General features: G+C 43.1%; 1 protein-coding gene across 2 annotated transcripts in view; it reads right to left on the minus strand.

Annotated features, from left to right (window-relative positions):
• The window catches only part of LOC140525356 (aryl hydrocarbon receptor-like), a 74822-nt gene that overhangs the window by 3482 nt on the left and 51382 nt on the right, over positions 1 to 19958 (minus strand). For both annotated transcript variants that reach the window (XM_072640693.1, XM_072640694.1), the window contains 6 exons: positions 18189 to 18312; positions 12369 to 12499; positions 10048 to 10250; positions 9612 to 9721; positions 5423 to 5564; positions 3571 to 5209 (listed from right to left, as the gene is read on the minus strand). In XM_072640693.1, coding sequence (XP_072496794.1) covers positions 3571 to 5209; positions 5423 to 5564; positions 9612 to 9721; positions 10048 to 10250; positions 12369 to 12499; positions 18189 to 18312 — 2349 coding nt within the window. The remainder of the gene's footprint in view (positions 1 to 3570; positions 5210 to 5422; positions 5565 to 9611; positions 9722 to 10047; positions 10251 to 12368; positions 12500 to 18188; positions 18313 to 19958) is intronic.

Genomic DNA, 19958 nt, shown 5'->3' on the forward strand with positions numbered 1-19958 from the left:
AAGGTAGAGAACTTAACATATCTCTGCTTAGCATCAGAGGGAAGAATTAGAAGCTTGGGGGGAGGAGGTAGAGGGGGGAGGATTTGTGCTTGAAATTCAAAGTTCCTCCACATATGAACAGTTTCAAAGTAGGATGGGCTGCCTCAGGAGGTTGTATTCTCTTCACAGCAGGGCTTTTGGTCAAGGCCAGAAGCCTACTTGCAGGTCACATCATATAGTTATACATAACGATTCATTTGTTGGGTCCTGTACTTTGATGTTGCACAGAAGAGAAGTTCACTAGGGAACTATTCAGCTTTGGAGGCAAGAATAGCCCTTTGGACCTTTCTTAATGACAGGATTATGACAAGGTATTCAAGAAGTCTTAGTTTTAGGAATACTAAAATACTTTTGGAACATCCTATATATCCAATCCTGCTCTCCCTCCTGAGAACCAGTACTTCACCAACTGTCTATTGGGCATCTCCAACTGGATGTCCTAGGGACATCTCAAATTTAACATATCCATAATTATATATCTATATATGTGTGCACACAACTATACACATACCTCTCTAACTCATTGTCTTTTCCCTAAACTCTCTCCTTTTTCATACTTCCTTTTCTCTATAGAGGATACCACCATTCTTCTAGTTAAACATGTTCAGAACCCCAGTCATGCTCAAATCCTTACTCTCTGTCACTTCATGGATCCAATCAACTGTCAAATCTATTCTATCTCAACATCTCATATCAGTCTCTTTGTCTCAACTTACATGACTACCACTCTAGTACAGACCCTCATTACTTCTCACATGGACAACTACAATATCCTTCTAGTTGATCCCCCTGCCTCAAAGTTGTCCCTTCTCTAATCCATCTGCCATGCATAGCTGTCAAAATGATCGTGTGCTACTCAGGTACAGGTCTGATCAAGGTCCCTTGCTCAGGAGGCTAGAATGGCTCCCAGTTGTTTCTAGGATAAAATATGTCTCTGACATTTGAATCCCTTCAAAATCTGACTCTAACTTGTCTTCCTTTTAACTTGTCTCCTTTCTGCATTCTTTGGTCCAGCCATATAGACCTTATTTAAGGAGTTGTTTGCATGTTATCTTCACCCACTAGATTGCGAGTTTTCTTGAGGGCTGAGACTGTCTTCTGCCTTTATTTGTATCCCTAGCTCTTAGCTAACACATAATAGGTGCTTAATACATGCTTATTGAATTACTTACACTCCATTTCTCTCTGCCTTTGTAGTACTTATATCTTGCCACCCTCTTCCCATCTCCTTCATGCTTGGAATATACTTTAACCTCATAGAATCCCTCTTCTCCTTCAAAGCATAGCTCAAGCACAAGCTTCAAGCCTTTTCTGATCCCTTCCAATCATCCCCTATCCCACAACTGCTGTTGTCCTCACCTCATTACCCTGTGTCTAACTACCTTGTATTTACTTATGTGTGTGTCCATGTTATCTTCTCTAATAGAATGTAAACTTCAGAGTAGGGAATTGTTTCATTCTATATTTCACTTTAACACTTGGCATTTAGTATAGTCTTTTTTTATTTTTTTCAAAGGCAAAGAGGGTTGAGTGACTGGCCCACTTATACAGCTGGTGAGTATCTGAGGTTGGATTTGAACTCATGAAGATGAGGCCTGCTGATTCCAGGCCTTGTGCTTCATCCACTTTACCACTTAGCTGCCCTTCGTATACTCTTAATAAATGTTTGTTGATTGATTGGACAAGGAATAAGGTTACTGCTCAAGGAGCTTGAGATGAGGCTAAGGAATGACAGAACTCATGGACATTTTTTGATGGAATTTTTTTTCTCAACGCTCTATTTCTGACACTTTTTGACATTGATATAATTCTGAAAGCTATGAAAGCAGAGTGCAAGTTTCACTTTCAAAGTTGGAAAGACTGTAAGTACAGATAAGGTACAATAAGTTTGTCTGTTTTCCAAGGACTACCCCTCACTAAGACTGGAGAAGCTAGTCACTTTTTTGTCCACCAGATAATTTTTACAGCTAGAGCAACTCTCAAAACCCATCTTCTAATTTTAGAAGGGATTTAATTTGCGTGAATGGAGAGAGGACATTTGCTGACAAAGTGGCATATCCCAGAGGTGGAAAAGCTGCGGCCTTGAGGCCAATGTGACCTTGGTTTTTTTTATTATTATTATTATTAAAAGGGGCCATCCCTGCAGTAACTTCTTAAAGAGACCTATTCATTGAATGGATCGATCTCATTCAAAGTGAGAATCTGATAAGATTTTAGCCTTAAATTACCAGAGTCCCACATTGCATCCTGGGCCATCTCCAGTCTTCCTGATGAATATCTGGCCACTGGACTCAGATGACTCTGGAGAAGAAAGTGAGGCTGGTGACCTTGCACAGTCCTTCCTCTCTCAAATCAAAGTCAACTGCAAGTCATGTCACCATCTTGATGATATGGTTCTCTTCAAGAACATAGGACAAACATAACAATTCTGAAGGGAGCTATTAAGAATTCTGCAGATTGACATTAAATGGTCATTCACACAGGGAGATCCAACACTTTTGCATGATAAAGCCATCCCATGATCTCAGAGCTGAAAGAAAGCTCAGAGGTCAGTAATGCTCTGTAGCATCCCCAATAAGGGGTGACTAGCAAGCTTCTCCTGAAGTCTTCCAGTGAAGGAGGACACATTAGCTCTCAATGCAGACAAGTTCCCTTGGGGACACTTCTTATCATTAGAAAGTTTACCCTGGTATCAAGCCTCAATTTATCTTTTATCACAACTCATACCTATTGCTTTTGATTCTGCCTTCTGCTCTCAAATAGAACACATCTGATATCTCTTCCATATGAAGGTTATTCAAGTATTTGAGGTCATTCATTACATTTCCCACAAGTCATCTCTTCCTTAGGCTAGGCATCCATCAGTTCCATAATGAATCCTCTTACGGAATGAACTCAAGGCACTTCACCATGGTGTGTGCCTCCAGTGGACACTTTCCAGATGATCACTGAACTTCCTAAAACATAGTGCATGAAAGACAGTGTGATAATGGCTCTCTGGGCTGGCACTGGAGTCAGAAAGACCTGAGTTGAAGTCCTACTTTTGCCACACTGTGTTTGCATGACCCTGAAGAAGTCACTTAACCTCTAAATGCATTCAGAAAAAACTTTTCAATATAACAGTTGGCAAAGAAGTTGCTGATCTGCATTGGGTAAGTAAGTTCTCTCACTTGGAGTTCCCAGCCTCAATGAACTATCCTCCTCCAACCATGTGACCTAATCCTTTCAAATCTCACCCTGTTTGAAATATCTTGAAAACTGATCCCTCATCTTCCAAAATGAGCTTTTCTAGAGTATCACTAGCATTGGGGGCATTCTCCATGATCTAGGTAGTTATAATACATAAGATGATACATTATTATATATATATATACTTATAATTAGCTACAAACATGACTGGAAAAGATCAGTACACCTGTACAATCACGTTTCATGGCCACACTATATTTACAGCTAAATTGAAAATAGCCAATGAGAATTCTGCTTTCTGGGTAGTGTCCTTGGTAAACTGCTATGCTCAGATCTACTCACCAGTGTCTCCTGACACCCATCTCCATTAATAAAATGGTCAGAAGTAACATTCTGAAATGGAAAGATGGCCTCAGAAGAAACAGATGCAGAAGGTTTTAAAGGGATGGTATGACATGTGCCAGGGGGCACGAATCTTTGCCTAGGTACCTTCTCAGCTCCAGTCCCATGACTTTTGCCAGTGTCCATATTATCTAATCTATACCAGTTGACCTGGGCCTGGGACTTGCTGGTATGTTGTTGAGCATTTCTTGAGTAGAACTGTGGTCCAGAACTGCTCCCTCCCTGGCTCAGAAGTTTTCTTTGAGTTGGATACTGAAGTCTGGAGGCATGGTTTGGCCATAAATTCCCACCTAGAATTTGTTGACTGGATGAATCACAGCTCTGGATTTTGGTCATAAGGAAGTTCTGGTCAGTGTTAGGTTGGAGGAGTGTCCCTGATTCTAAGAATTCATGGCCATGGAGCTGCTGAGGGTGAACATGCAGCTGGCTTAGCAGGTGGTGCTGAAATAGGGGTTGGGAGTCTTCATGTTGTGATCTCAAATGACTCTCCAGCTGCTGCTGACTCTGTTTGGGCTGGCAAGGATTTTCTAAGGATCGATGAGAGAAGCATGGGCTTAGAAGGCCTGAACTGTTGGATGGTGTCCACTGTTGCTGGATCTCTGCAGGTAATTGTGTGAAATGAGTAGAGAGATCCTGAGACATTACTGACAGCTGCCTCCATGGCTCACAAGTGATTTGTCGCTCATTTGTCACAGGGTGGGGTGGACCAGGCTCCCCAGAAAGGTGACTTAGCTGCTTCTGGCTTCCACCATGGTATTGCATTGTGTTTGGAAGGCACAGTATTTGGGCTAGTTGGTTGGGTTGTGGTTCCTGTGATAAATGAAGTGAACATTGATGTGCCACATGAGAATTGTTGATTTCGGGTTCTTGGCTTGGGCTCAACAAAGAATGAGTTTTCAAGGAAGCCTGGGGATCCCCAACTTGCTCATTCTCATTTTTGTTCACAAAAGAACCATGAACATGGGACAAGATTTCCCTTTTTGTTAACATATCATTAAGAGATGAACTACAGCCTGGATCCTCTCCTCCCTTCACCTTGCACTCATCTAGCAGCAGGAGCTCCAGCTCCTCAGCATTGAGCCCCAGGTTTTCCAGAGCACTCAAGAGTTCATTATTGGAACAATTCTCCTCATAATCAAGAGAGAGAGAATCCAGGGTAGGTAGAAGGACAGCTCCTTGATTCAAATCAACCAATTCCTTAGGTTCATCCTCAGAGGAAATCATCTTTGAGGAGCTTCCCAGGATGTCTCCTGCTCCCTGAGCCACAAAGGGGTCTTCAATCTGGCTGAAAATGTCACTGCCACGGCCAGATTCTGGAGTCATTGTTGCATGGGACACATAGATAGCCTCATCCTGTTGTATCATGGTATCACAAAGCGAATTAGGAGCTGGGAGCTCTAGCTGGCTCCTCTCTCCTTTGGGAGACTTTTTGAATCTAGGCATTTTTCCTTGAGTTTGAAAAGGGTCAGGAAAACCAGGATGTGGGTAGGTGGCTTGGTACAGAAGTGCTTCCCCAGTGGCAAAAGTAAAAGGATGATGTAGGGACCTTTTCTGAAGGTGCTCTCCTCCTTCTTCATCCCTGCAAGAAAGGAAACACTAACATTTTAAAATACAATAAAATTGTAGCTTCTACTAATAGACCTTCAAGTCTGTATCAAGAAAATGGCTTTGTCTCTTGGCACTTGGCAGTGTTGATGTACTAATGGATGGTCAATCCTGGTTCACCTTCACCTCTTAGCAGCTTGGGCATCTGAAAAGGAAATGCCACCTCCAAGGGAAGCTTGATACTCACACAAGAGGCCTTTGAGTAGCAATGATGTAATCAGGTTTGCCATTTCTGTAGACAAGTCTGGCATTAGACTGGACCCATCGCCAACGATTTTCTTTGGTCAGAAGACGAAATACTGTCAGGCCACTTTCCCCAGTTCTCATCACTAGGAAACATGTGAATGGGTTCAGATTAATAAGACTCTCTGACATGTCTTTAGCAACCTAAAGTTTGCAAAACATTTTCCAGATGCTATCTGACTAGATTCTGATGACCACCCTGTGACAGAGGCACCATAGGCATCATTATTCTCTTTTTTCAGATAAGCAAACTCAGGCCTAGAGATGGTAAGTTATTGAATCATAATTGTACAACTAGTGTCACAATCAAAATTTGAACCCAGGTAACCCTAACTTCAAGTAGAGGCCCACCACATTGCCCCGGAACCCTCCATAATCTCATTTACTCCATTTTATTTAAGGTTCCCCCATCTAGAGCAAGAAAGAACCTTAGGGATCAGAGAGTCAACCCTATTCCTTTTCCATATGACAAAACTGAGGCCAGAAAGGTTAAGAGATTTGCCCAAAGTCACACAAGGGAGTAAGTGACAATGACGAGATTCAAACCCAGGTCCTCTGATTCTGAACTTTGTCTTCTCCTTGCCTAACTGAAGCCTCTATGCATGGGATTTATTTTTCTCTTCGCATCATGCCTGCTCCTTAAGAGCAGACAGAATAATGGCTTAATAAATATGTGTTAACTTGAAATGAATTGCTCATAATAAACACTTCTAAATTGTTTTCTTTTTGTTTTTTTAATTGGAGAAAAATCCATGATACTAATTTCCCTTTACGGCTGGAAGAGTTACCATGGACCCTCACTAGTAGAAGGTGCACTCCCTGAGGGCAGGGACTCTCTCACTGTTGTCCTTGGGACCCTGTGGTCTCACCCAGTGCCTCAATGTTGGGAAGGCTTTGTTTGCTTGGTCAAATCCCAAACTTAACCTCATCTCTTTCCAACTTCCATAGGCTGCTTCAGGCTCTCTCTTTGGGAACTGAGCAGTGTACTATCCCACCTTCCAGGTGAGAGCCCTTGGAAGCCGCACTCATGTTGAACCCCAAATTTTCTCCTCTCCCAACAAACAGGGCCCCTTCCTTCTTCTGCTTCTCATCTCACATCAGCTCAGCTCATATTGGCAAGCTCTTTCTTAAGGGGGGTAAGTAAGTATTATTCTCCTTTTATAGATGAGGAAGCTAAGGCCCACAGGGATAGAGCAACTCTCTAACTTGCCCACAGCTGGTTTAACACTGAGGATCTGAACGTGTAGTTTTCAAACCAGAGGCTCACTCCTTCATTGCATTTTCTGGGTATGGATGGACCATGTACCCCAGCATCAGATTTGGGGGATTTGCTAATTCCCTCCTTCTCTTTCATTTACTGAGCAGCAGCAGGATGTTCAGAATTGCTCAGGACAGCTTGTCTATCTATATCTGCAGCTACAAAAGGGAATAAGCAATCACATCTTGGCTCCATAGATGAAAGAGATCCCAACTCAACTCACCCAAATTCATCCCAGTCCCAGAATGCTGCACAGAAGGTACTGTGGAATAGCGAAATAAATGTTTAACTTGGAGTCATAGGATGAGGATTCGAATCCAGCCTTGGCTGCTTATGGCATACATGAGCCCTTTAAAATAGAAAATCTCTAGGTCTCCTTGATGGTTCAGGGGTCTCCAGTCTCCATGACAGCTGGTTTCATGGATGAGACAAATCAATTTGATCTCTACTTTCTTTTCTAAGGAAATTTCTTCATAAATCACCATCAGTGTATGCCCAATTAATGACTCATTTTTATACAGTAGCATTCTGTGAGACTTAGTAGATGCCCCCGCTTTTTACTCTCCAGAAGTTCCTCCAACGGAAGAAGACAGTTGGTGTGGCCCATACCCCACCCCCAGCAGCACACAATGTGCTTTTAAATGGAGACTAAGAGCTTAGATGGAAAAGACTATGTGACTCCTTTGACTCACTAGGCTTTCCTCTTTCTTTCAGCTAGCAATAGCCCAGACTTCTGCTCTCAGGAGACTCCCATTCGGAGTCTCATTCTGCATTTTAACTCATATTCAGAAATCAGTAACCTGGGGAGACCCAGGTTTGAGCCCTGCCTCTGATGATGACTATCTATCTGTGTGATTCTTTGCAAATCTTAACCTTTCTGTTTCCCAAATGGGATAATAATGCCTGTTGGCCCTATCTAAACCAGTTAGGTGGTGCTGTAGTGGACAGCGCAGCAGGTCTGGAGTCAGGAAGACTCAGCTTCCTGAATTCAAATCTGGCCTCAGACACAAACTAGCTGTGTGACCCTGGGCAAGTCACTTCACCCTGTTTGCCTCGGTTTCCTCCTCTGTAAAATGAACTGCAGAAGGAAATGGCAAAGCACTCCAACATCTTTGCCAAGAAAACCCCAAATGGGGTCACAGAGAGTCAGACACAACTAAAAATGACTAAACAACAGTATGTGCCAGGCACTGGGCTAAATGCTGGGGATACAAAGAAAGACAAAAGACCTGCCCTGCCTGTGACCAGCTCACAGTGTAATGGGAGAGACAGCTTGTAAATGAAAGGTTCACAGAAAGTTCAAACAGAAGAGATGACCTGAAGGAGACTTTCTGCAGCAGGTGAGATGGAGCTGAGCCTTCAAGGACGTCAGGCTTCTAGGAGATGGAGGGGAGGAGAGAGAACATTCCACTCAGAGGGAATGACTCCTGCCAAAGCAGAGAGGGAGATAAAGCATTTGGAGTGAGGAGAAGCAAATGGGCACAAATGTGGAACAGTGACTGGGCTACTCTGGCTGGATCATAGAGTGAGGAACAGTAAACAGGTTGGTATGGCTGGATCATAGGATGTACAGAGACACACAAAGGGCAAAGTAGGGAGGGACCAGGTCATGAAGGGATTTAAAGGGTGTGCACAAGAGATCTTGTAAAGGTGGAAGTGATTTACATCAACAATGGGCCAGATATGTGGGGTGAGGGAGAATAAGAGTGAGATTGACTTGGAGGGCAGGGAAATGGTGTGGCCCTCTATACTAATGGGGAAGTTTGGAAGGAGAGAGGGTCTGAATGGGGGGGAGACAGTGATTTTGGTTTTGTACATGGTAGGTTTAAGATGCCATTGGGACATTAGCAATGAAATGTTCAAGAGACATGCGTGGTCCGCGACTGGAGAGATGAAGACTTGGGAGTTATATAAGTTATACAAACTTGGGAGTTATGGAAGTTAAAAGACAATTGAGGCCTGAGCTAAGAATGGGTCACTGAAAGAGAGATTGGAGAAGGAAAGGAGAGAATAGAGCCCAGAACACCAGGTCACACTTGCCCCAGAAGTTCCACAGCTACTAATGTAAGGAAACCAAAATGTTTGTCCAGCAGAACCTACTTGGCCTCTTGTCTGATGGAAAGGACTGTTCTGCAAATGGATGATTGGACAAACAGACCCAGTAATTGATGGAATCTGAAGAGATTTTGATTCAATATCAAGAAGAATTTCTCCACACTTGGAACTCCCCCAGTGTGAAAGGGGCTGTCAGGAAGAGGTGTGTTGCCCCTCACCAGATAAAGGCCTTCCAGAAGAGGCTGAATGCTCACTCATCAGGAATGTTGTAGTTCAGGGTGAGAGTTAGGGTTAGGGTAAAATAAGAATTCATTTCATCTATAGATGAGACACCCCAAGTCCCTTTCAGCTCTGAGGCTCTGCAATTTTGTAACTTAATATTCCAGTACCTCAATAGACTTGTGATTTAACCATTTGTGAGTTCCTTCCACTGATATAACACTATAAACCACAGGCCATCCATGACTGCCCATCCTGTGCTACTGTCATCGACATTCTCCCAAAGGGCATTGTAACTAATATCCTCTAGGAAAGAGTGATTTAGTCACCAATGAGTTCAGGCCCAACATTTACCAAAGGTATAGGTAATGCCCGAGACAAATGAGGAGCCACTCTCCATGCCAATGCCTGCCTACCAGTTGGCTCAAATCACATGCACAGTAGTAATCTTGTGATGGCTGAGGCAGACCATCTCTGAATCCATGAGAAATTGTTCACCTTTTAGAGTCTGACAAACCAATATAATTATGTTACTTTTAGCTACATAGAGTGTTAAGGGGCAATGCAGGGCAGGGGGCAGGAAGGGGGCTTCCACTCTTACTTCGGATGTGGTTCTCAGCACAGTAGAGCATGTCAGCAGCATGGATAAACTGATAGCCGGTCCCACGCATGCGCAGCTCTGCCTCCGTGTATCCAAGCACAAGTTTCCCTCTAGGAAAAAAAAAAACAACAGTGGCACTCCAGCACAAGCCAGTATCACTCCCATTTCTCTAGTTAGGGCTCATAATGAAAGCACTTTCCTCTTTTCAAAAGGTGAAACTTATCAATCCCATTTTATAAATGGGATAGAGAATGGCGACCTGATACATTTCAGGCCCATTAAGTCTTTCCCTTCAAGCTTGGTTAGACCGGCCAGAGCTCAGTCTCTGCCAAGTCACCTGCCCACTGCGATGAGGCATCAGAGGAGGCTGAATGCAGGGGAGAACAGTGATCATTAGGGCTTGCTCCTACCAGCCCCCTCCCCAACCCATGCTTACTTGGCATCACAGGCCAGAGGGGTGAAATCCAGCTTGTGCTTGGTCCGGAAGGTCAGTGTTTTTGTTCTGATTTCCAGAATAGATGGAGGCTGCAGAGGAGTAGAGATGGCAAAGAGTGCCAGCTGAGGGGGCACTGGAGAACCATCCTCTGTTCTGTGGTTCTGCCCATGCAGTGGTTTCAACCTGCCTTGAAGGCTTAAAGCCTTTAAAGTAAGACGTGTGGTTTAAATGGGGATGTATTTACATACACACACATATATATTTGACTTTATACATGTTACATATAACATTGTGTACTATAACATACTGTACCATTACATAATTTTATATATGATTTATCACATGATGTAAGATAACATAACATGGCATCATATCACATGATCAAATATAATGTGATATAATATAATAATGTATTCAAATAGTCATTTCTTCTTATCCAAGTAAGTGGGCTGAGGCCTTTGGCTCATGCCCAGTTTCTCTGTTCGGCTCACGGTCATATGACACGTATCAGTAGTGTCTCTGGATGGGGCACAGGTGTCTGACCAACCCTCAATGCCCTCGGCTCCATCTTCCCTGTGGAATAAAGGGCAGAGCAGGCCCCTCCCCAGGATTTTCCCATCACCAGGTATTATTTTAGGACAGAAGTGTTCATCTGGGACAGGGGGCAGTAAACAGACCACAGACTCCGAGGGTAGCCAGAACCAGAGGAAGATGTAGTTGAGAAATATTTAATAAAATAAATAAGTACCCACTACAGATGATATTAGCATGCAGTGCTCTAAGTGAATATGAAGCCCCCATGCCCCCTCTCTGTAGTGAAGTTTGAGCCCACTGGTTTAGGTTATGTGCTTTCCTCCAGGAGCTGCAGCCTCTTCACAGTTCAATCACTCAAGCCCTCTTTGTTCCAATAGTTAGCAGTTTTTAGCCTGGTAGAAATGTGTCTTCTCCTTTGCTGTTTGGGGAGTTTGTATGACACAAAGCTTGGTAACATAAACACAGCAGCTCAGAGTCTTGAGTTCAGAAAGTTCTGAGTATGCAGGCAGAGCTTGGTCTCTCTGAGCTAATTGAAATTTCTGTTTATCTCTGGGTAACTCCTGACTTCTTAGGCTATAGTTGCGGCCAGACACCTTACACAGTCCCAGTGAATCCTGGGCCCCAAAGCCCCCTTCTCACATTTTTTACTTTATGTAAAATATTCCTTTTCATCAAGAACTAACAATCACCAATGAATTTCCCAGTATACAAAAAGAGGAGATTATATAAGGAGCTAATAAGCTTCAGTGAAATAGTTTACTTATTTTTAAGTGTATATTAAACTTTAAAAGGTGGTGACAAAATTGGCCAGCTTAGCACACTTTTAAGTTCAGCTTTACAAAAGGACACCCCCATGATTGTCAACAGTCGCGTGTGGGACTCCAAGGATGGAGGCCTTATGGGAGACCAAGAAGCCTTCTTCACCAGGATATAAGAACTCCAGATTAAACCTAGGGAGATGGTCTTGGTGGGGTATACTTTTTTCCCTTCACATTATCTAAAGCATTTCCTTTCCAGGTGGCTAAAAATTTCCTGAGAACTGTAAATAGAAGATTTATTTGACAGAAGATATTAAAACAGGTTAGTACAGTTGAAAGAGACCTGGATTTACAATACAAAGCCTGAGTGAGTTACCCTGAACAAGTAACCACCCTGGGTCTCACTTTCCTCATCTTTCCAATGAGGCTACTAGATGGTTCAGTGGATAGAATGTGTGACTTAAAGTCAGGAAGATATGAATTCAAATCCTACCTCGGGCACTTACTAGCTTTGCCACCCTGGGCAGATCACCTGAACTTTCTGAGTCTCAGTTTCTTCATCTGGGGGATAATAATAGCCTCTACCTCCCAGAGTTGTTGCTAGGATCAAGTGAGGGAGCATATGTAAAGTGCTTTGCCATTCTTAAGGCATTATATAAATAAAGGTCCCTTCTGCTCCTATGAGCCTAAGTCCCTTCCCTGCCTGTACCCCCATTTCCTCCTCTGTAAAATGAAGAAATACAATGAAATGACCTCCCAGGTCTCCTCTAGTTCTAAATCCTTTGGTCCTGTTATATGGTTACAAGAGAGTAGATAATTTCATAAAATTCTGGGAACACAGAAAAATGTCTTCCTGGGCGAAGAGGAGGTACAGCTACTGAAGCAAGTTAGCAAGAGTGGGGCATGAACACCTTGGCTCTACACCCCAGGATTCTCTTCCCTTCTGTTCCTTTTGCATCAAGTCTTAGGATTAAACACTTTTTCCATTGAGCTGTGTAGATCACGGATCCAGTCAGGGTTGTGACTTACCCGGAACCCTGATGAGTTATCGAGAAGGCATCGGAAGCGGCAGACAAAGCTCCGTTCTAAGAGAGCTGAGTTCTCTGGGGGGAGTTCCTCTAGCTTGTCGCTGCTACCAGATGGGCTGGATGTTGTTTCACCTGAACAGTACAGGAACAGGAATAACCAAAGAGTCTATCTGACCACATAATCCCACCCTCTCATTTTAATAATGAGGACCACAGGCCCAGTGACTGGTCCAAGGCTTCTCCTCAATGCCCACCTCATGCTGAGTTAGGAATGACCTACAGGTAGGAAGTGAGAGCATGGAACTCTTTTTCTCTGTGAAAGGGAAATGAAATGTGAGTTCACATCTGTTGCCTACTGGTTCATACAACATGAAGTCCAACATGAACATACAATACAGATCACCACATATGGAGCTCCCCATACTGTAGGGAACCAGCCAATCAATTCACAAGCATTTATTAAGTTCCTAATGTATGCCAGGTACTGGACTAGGCACTAAGGATTCAAAAGCAAGACTGAGTTCAGTTCTAGGCATCCTACTTTAAGAAGGATATTGATAAACTGGACAGCATCCTGTTCAGAGCAATGAGGACAGTGAAGGGCCTTGAGGCTAGGCCATTTTAATGAATTAATGGATGAAAGATATTTGTTAAGCTTTTACTAAGCCTTAATCATGCCCTCAATTGCTTTATTTTCTGCTGTTGGAGGTGGGGAGGAAATGTCCTAAGCAATCAATGAGCAGGCATTTCATAACACCTATTATGGACCAGTCACTGTGCTAGGCACTGGGAATACAAAAGCATGATTAACAGTCTCTGACCTCAGGGAGCTTAAATTCTGAGAGATGCACCCACCTGATCAATGAATAAGCCACAGAAAAGGAAATCTAATGCAGAAGAAGGTCATTTCCAGGTGGGGAGTAAGACATGTCACTTGGGGGATCATGAAGGACCCACAGGTAAAGGAGGGTTTAAGATGAGCCTTGATGGAGGTACTAACAGGCAGAGGTGATGTGGGAGAGAATTCCAACTATGAGGGATGGGAGGGACCTGCAGAGGGGAACGTGTGAAGAACAACCCAGGGGGCACATTTAGTTTGTACTGCAGAGAGTTTGAAAAGAAGGGTGAAATTAGCCTGGAAAGACAAGCTTGTGCTAGATTATGAAGTGCTTGAGATTTCAGACAAAGAAGCTTGCCTTTGAACTTGTGGGTGAAAGGGAACCTCCAGAGTTTATTGAGTAAGGGATGGCATGGTCAGACCTGTTCTTTAGGAAGATCTTTTGGGGAGACAGGCAGTCCAGTTAGGAGGCCACTGAACAAGACCAGGGCTGAAAGGTAGTGAAGTTTGGGACCCTGTGAGCTCCTTCAGTGACCCTGGGAAGCCTATGGCCACAACTGCCCATATTCTCGCCATTTCTGGAATGTACTACCCCAACTACCCATCATAGGAAGTATGACCTTGGAAGAAAGAAAATGGCAAAGCCCCCAAAGAGGAAGGGGCAGCTGCTTGGGACAATTAAATAGGCTGCAGTAGGATAAATAGAGCTTGAGAAGGTGCCCATCAGGGAGGGCAGTTACAGCCAGAAAAGGTTGGTGTACTGGTCAGGTAAGAAATAAATGAGTAAGAATGAGAGACAGCAGAGGTAAGACATGAACAGGAAGGAGCTCTCCAATGTATTGGCAGGGTCCTCTATGGAAATTCATGGAACCACATGAACAGGAACTACATTGATGAAAAGAGGTCTCCAATGGAGTGCCTCCAGGGAATCTGTGCCAGCCTGTCTGCTGTCATTTATTTTTTTATCAATGACTTGGATAAAGGTAGGAGCTAACAACACAAAGCTAAGAGGGAGGGACAGCTAACACCCTGGGAGACAGAGTCAGGATTCAAAAAGATCTTGACAGGCCAGATGGAATGAATCTATCAGAAGGACTTTTAATAGGAATTAATATGAAATCTTAACCTTGGGATCCAGAGATTGACTTCAAAAGTTCAAAATTAGGGAGATGGAGCATTAAAGCAGTCTGAAGAGATCTGGAACTTTGGGAAAACTGAAGAAAGAAAATACATTAACAGCAGTATTTTTGGAGGGAGTAGTCAAAAATGGGGAACAAAAGGTTTGCTTACCTCCTAGGTAATGGTCAACTCCATTATGGTATCATGCCATAAAAATGATGAAATTAAGCTTCAGAGGAAATGGGGAAGACCATTATGAACTGATGCAAAATAGAGTGAACAGATCCAGGAGATTAAAATGTACCATGATAATAACTTGATATCAAAAAACAACTCTGAAAGATGTTAGACTCTGATCAATGCAATGACCAGCCAAACTCCCAGAGGGATGAAAATGAAACTCTCCAATCCTGAAAGAAAGGTGAGGAGTGTAAAGTGTAGGGAGGGATCTACATTTTGGATCATGGACAATATGGGAATTTGTTTTTTCTGGACTATATATGTTTATGGTGAGGATTTTTCTCCCTTTTGTTGTTTAATTGGAGAATAAGAAGGAGAGACAGATTAGAAATGTATGTCAAAATAAATAATGTATTTTTAAAGAAAAGATCTGGGTTTTCATGGACTGCAGACTCAATGTATTAGTCAATGGTATTATATGAAAACCAAATTAAGAAACAGGAAAAAAAAATAACCAAACTTTACATGATCTTGGGCTGCTTTAGGGCAGGAGAGATGTAGCTTCCAAAAAAGAAGGCGATGATAGTCTTACTGTGTTGTGCTCTGCTGTAGAGATCTGTGTTTGGTTCTGGGCACCATGGTGTAAGAAGGACATTGTAAAACTGGAGAGTATCTAAGTTAACCACTCTCCACCCAAAGGAAGGTGATTACGTCTTTGACACATGAGCACCAGCTGAAGGAGCTGGGGATATTTAACTTAGTGAAAAGAAGCCTCAGATGACATGCTAGCTGGCATGAAGAGAAGGGGCCAGGCTACTTCTGGGACCCAGAGAGCAAAACCAGAAACAAAGGCAGGGAGAGAGAGAAGGGAAGGCAAATTCCCAATGATCTCACCATCCAGAAGTGGCCCGGACTGCCTGGGGAGGGAGTGCTCCCCCACCTTGTGGGTCTTCAAGCAAAGCTCAGATGATTTCTTCTTGGTACGATTTGAGTATGTGAGCTCCTTGAGGGCAGGTACTGTCTTTTTGTTTGTTTGTTTTAGTATCCCAACAACTTAGTACAAGCTTAGCACACAATATGCAATTAAGAAATCATTATTGATCTAGAATTTGGGAGAAAAATTATTTAGGTAGGAACTGAACTAAATGGCCACTTCTACCTCTAGACCTAGAATCTGATCATCTACCTCAGTGGAGTGCAGAAACACACTAGACTGAGCCTGTAGGGCCTTAACCAGCCCTCACTACATACATGATACACCACCATAGATACATATGCATACACTGTTTATTTACACATGAAAGACAAAATCCAATGGGTAACTCTTGAGCAAGTAATTGGAACCAGGCTGGGGATGTGAGCCCAGGTTGTGCTTATACAACACCAAAATAACAGGCCAGACCAGTTAGAAACAGAAAATCTGGGGCATTGGCTCTCTGGCACTAGCGATGCCCAACAACTCTGGGCTTTTTTTTTCCTTTTTCAACTTTGAGCTGGTCCTTTTAGCATGGGATAGATAAGATCTAAGAGAAAACAGGCAGCAGGGTAGGACTTGCCTGGGAGGATCCAGGTTCTGACTCAGGGGTTTCTTCCAGATCTGATAACCCCACCACTCCTATATTAGTCCATAGTATTTCCTGTGTGACTTTTTTCCCTTGGGAGAGTAGAGGATGTCACTGACATTCCAAAGTTCAAAGGACTTGAAATTACTTTGAATCTGGCACCCCATTATCCTTTGAAAAATTGTAAAATTATGGATTCTGTGCTCCCCATGCACACACACATTTACCTTTACACCTCCCCAATAAACCTCAGCCTCCTTCCCCAGGCTCAGCTCTATGACTCAGCACTTGTAAGAGAGTAGTTGGATGAAATGGTCTCTGGGGTTCTTTCTAGCATTAAGATTCTGAGTCATAGTCATTCAGGTATCTAAGACTGGTAAGTAGAAAGTGCACAGTGTATTTTTACAGGCACAACAAGCAAAATACACTATCCTATGCTTCCAGGTTCTCCTTTCCCAAATTTATCCAATTCACAGGCATCAAAGTAATTTTTCTAATGCACAAGTCTGATCATGTTGATATACTGCCCAAGAACCATCAGTGGCTTCCTATTGCTTCTAGGAGAAAATAAAGATGCCCCAGCTTGGAATAATAAAGTTTCCACAAACTTGTTCTAACTTACCTTTGCAGGCTTATTACACATAACTTGTGTCTACACACATTACATTCAAGCCAAGCTACCCCATTTTATGGTGTCTAACCTTGTTATTTGACCTCCTACTTCTAAGCCTTTGTGCCCATTGTTCCTCTGTGCCAGGAATATCTTCTCTTCTTACCTCTACCATCCCAAGTCACCATCAAGGTTTAGGTCTTGTGCCTCCTCCCCTAGAAAACCTTCCCTGATGTCACTAGTCATTGGTTCTCTCTCTTCCCCAAATTATCGTGTAAAATATTTATCCGTTGACATGTTGTGTTTCATAAGCAGAAGACTGTAAACTCCTTAAGAACCGAGACTGATTTTGTTTTATCTCTGGTCCTCAAGGCCAAGCACAGTGAGGTGAACACAGTGGACTCTTAGCAAATGTTTGTTGGTTTGGACAGTATCATTTATTTTGAGAGCTGATCATCATTTCAGCCAAGTGAGCATAAAATCGATAGAGCTGAGTGATCTCTAAGATTGGCAGTTAAATATCTCTGGAGCAGTGAAATGAGTTCAGGACCTGAAATCAGGTAGCCATTCTAATCATGATTATGCCATTAAACAGAGAAGTCACCGTCGGGCAAGTTGCCTCCACTTTCTAAGGCCCAGTTTTCCCATCTATAGATGGGTTAGCTCCTCCACAGAGTATTTGAGGGAACATGGGGATGAGATATAACAAAATGGAAAGACATGGCTAGGTTCACTGTAAGACAAAACCATAGAGCTGTCAGGGCTTCATCTAATCCAACTCCTTCATTTTGTTACTGATAAAGAAATAGGTCCATGGAAATGAAATGACTTGTCCACCATTACACAGGTAGTAAGTGGCAGAGCTTAGAGATGAACCAGATTCCAAACCCAATGCCCCAAGGCCTCCTAATCTGGGATCAGCCCTACTGAAGGACCTGCCACCATTAAGGAGATCAGGGAACCAGTAGGAAATTAAAGTAAGCAGAGATCATCAGTGTTAATATTTTGCTTACTGAACTGTTGTGGGGAGAAGTGAGAAAATGCTGGCAAAATACTTGGCAAAACTTATAAATCCTCAGAAAGATCAGATTGTCTACATCCTACACTGGCTGGCTTTCTCTTTTCATTGGTCCTTTAAGAAACAGGTGTTCAACCAGTGGCACCAGTGGCCAGTGTCTATGTTAGTAAACATTTAGTAAGCACCTACTGTGTGCCAAACATTATGATAAACACTGGGAAAACAAAGAAAGGCAAAAGGCAATCCCTGCCCTCAAAGAGCTTACAGTCGAATGGGGAAGATATAGACAACATAAATTGAGGATAGCATCAGAAAGAAAACATATACAAAAGGAGAAAGGTAGACTAAATGACGTGAAGTCCCTTCTAGCTCTGGATGGAATTGTCTGTGAGGGAATGGCATTCTAGGGCCTCATAGAGCCCAACCCAATAGACAAATGACCTCCAAAGAAAACAACGTGGCCAAGTTAGCGCAGATGATCTGCAAGGACCTACCAGAGGATGCCTGATCGCTTTCAGGTTTGGGAGTTGATGTTAGCCTCCAGCTAAGGTTGCGCCTGAATTCTGGTTGGTCTTCTGTGTGGATCAACTCGAAGACACTTTGATGTAAAACATCTGTCTGGCAAGGAAAACAAATGCCACAGTGGGGTCAGATTGTGTCCACCAAGTCTTGAGGAAAGTCATTGGGGTGGGCGAGTTGACAGTCATTCATTGTTGAATTTGTTGAAATATCCCTCCTCCAATGCCTCCAAACCACTCCTAAGAAACCTCATACCAGTTTCTGAGGCTGAGAGATCTGGAGGTATATAACTTTTCAAACATTTCAAGAAGGTCCCAAGCATTAAGAAAGATGGCCCTTGTTCACTGTCTTTGCCATCCTTTCCTGGTGTATTCTTCCATCTGGAATATGGAAGGAGGGGCTTGTCAAGTGTCCAATGGATCACCTGGAGACCCCAGCCCTCACCTGGTCCAGCTGTTTGGTCAATAGGCTTTGTTTCAGATGGGCAGGGAGAGGGGGTGATCTTAGCATTCCTTCTAGCTCTGCTTCAGTGGAAAGTCACAAGCCCCCAATACTCCTGGAAGCTCTTGGCTTATGAAATGTAAATAGGGTTTGAGATGCCCAAGGGCCACCTTGCTGTCATTTAACGAGAATTCACAAACCATCCCCATGCCTTTGATCTCTCAGTTTCTATTCTTTTATTAAAAAGGGAGAAGACCCCTCATCAGGAGGGATCATCTGTGGCCAGCTGGATGTTTGAGCAGCTGTGTGATGAAAACACTGCATGGCATGTTCTAATTCGGAGGGATTATTTGGAGGCAGCTCAATGTGGAGGGAGGCTTTGTAAACACGTCAAAAGAGAACCCATAATTCAACTCAGTTGCCTTCAATAATGAAGAGGAGTTAAGGGAGGTCAACTTCAAATAGGAGAGATTAACCAGCCCCCATCTTAGGGCACAAAGCATACTTTGAAGGGTTTCAGAGTATATGTGTTAAAAAAAAAAAAAAAACAGGAACTTCAGACTTTACACACACACATTCAGAAGTCAGCTTAACAGGATTATATATTCACCCATGAAAGGATCAAAATGAGGAAAGGTTTTCTTTCTTATATTTTAAAAAATAAGATCTCTTCTATGGAGTTGTTTCAAAATGAATGTGATCATTTTCAGAACAGCGGGTTTCAAATTCAAGAACTCTGGGCTGAGAGGCAGGAATCTTGGGTTGGAATCCTATCTCAGCCACATACTAGTCATGTCACCATGGGCACGACACTTAACCTTCTGTGCCTCAGTTTCCTTGTTTATAAAACGCAATCCCTCTAATACCTACCCCACCCACCACAGGATCAGAGTCAGGGACAGGGTCAAATGAGAGAGAGGTTGTATAAAGTCAGCTCTTGTTTATGCCTTCCAGAAAAGTGATCATGGGAGATTTGGACAAGCTAACAGGATGGCTGGTAAATAGTGGTTAACGTCATTGTCTGTTTGGTTAAAGGACCTGAGTTTTGCAGTATTCATTCAATCAACAAAGACTTGTTAAACACTTCTGAGCTCAAAGAATGGAGCTAGGTGCTGGGCATGCAAAGATGAAAAGTCACCTGCCCTCAGAGAGATTGGGAGAGGGGAGAGAGGATCCTGGAGAGATGGGAAACATATAACCTCTGCAAGCCATCCTTCACACAGCTACCAAAATAATGTCCCTAGAGTCTAGCTCTGAGGTCTAAGTCCTGATCGCTACTAGGGCAAACTACAGGCTCAGCGTGA

This window comes from Notamacropus eugenii, chromosome 2 (genome assembly GCF_028372415.1).
Source record: "Notamacropus eugenii isolate mMacEug1 chromosome 2, mMacEug1.pri_v2, whole genome shotgun sequence".
Lineage (NCBI taxonomy): Eukaryota > Metazoa > Chordata > Mammalia > Diprotodontia > Macropodidae > Notamacropus > Notamacropus eugenii.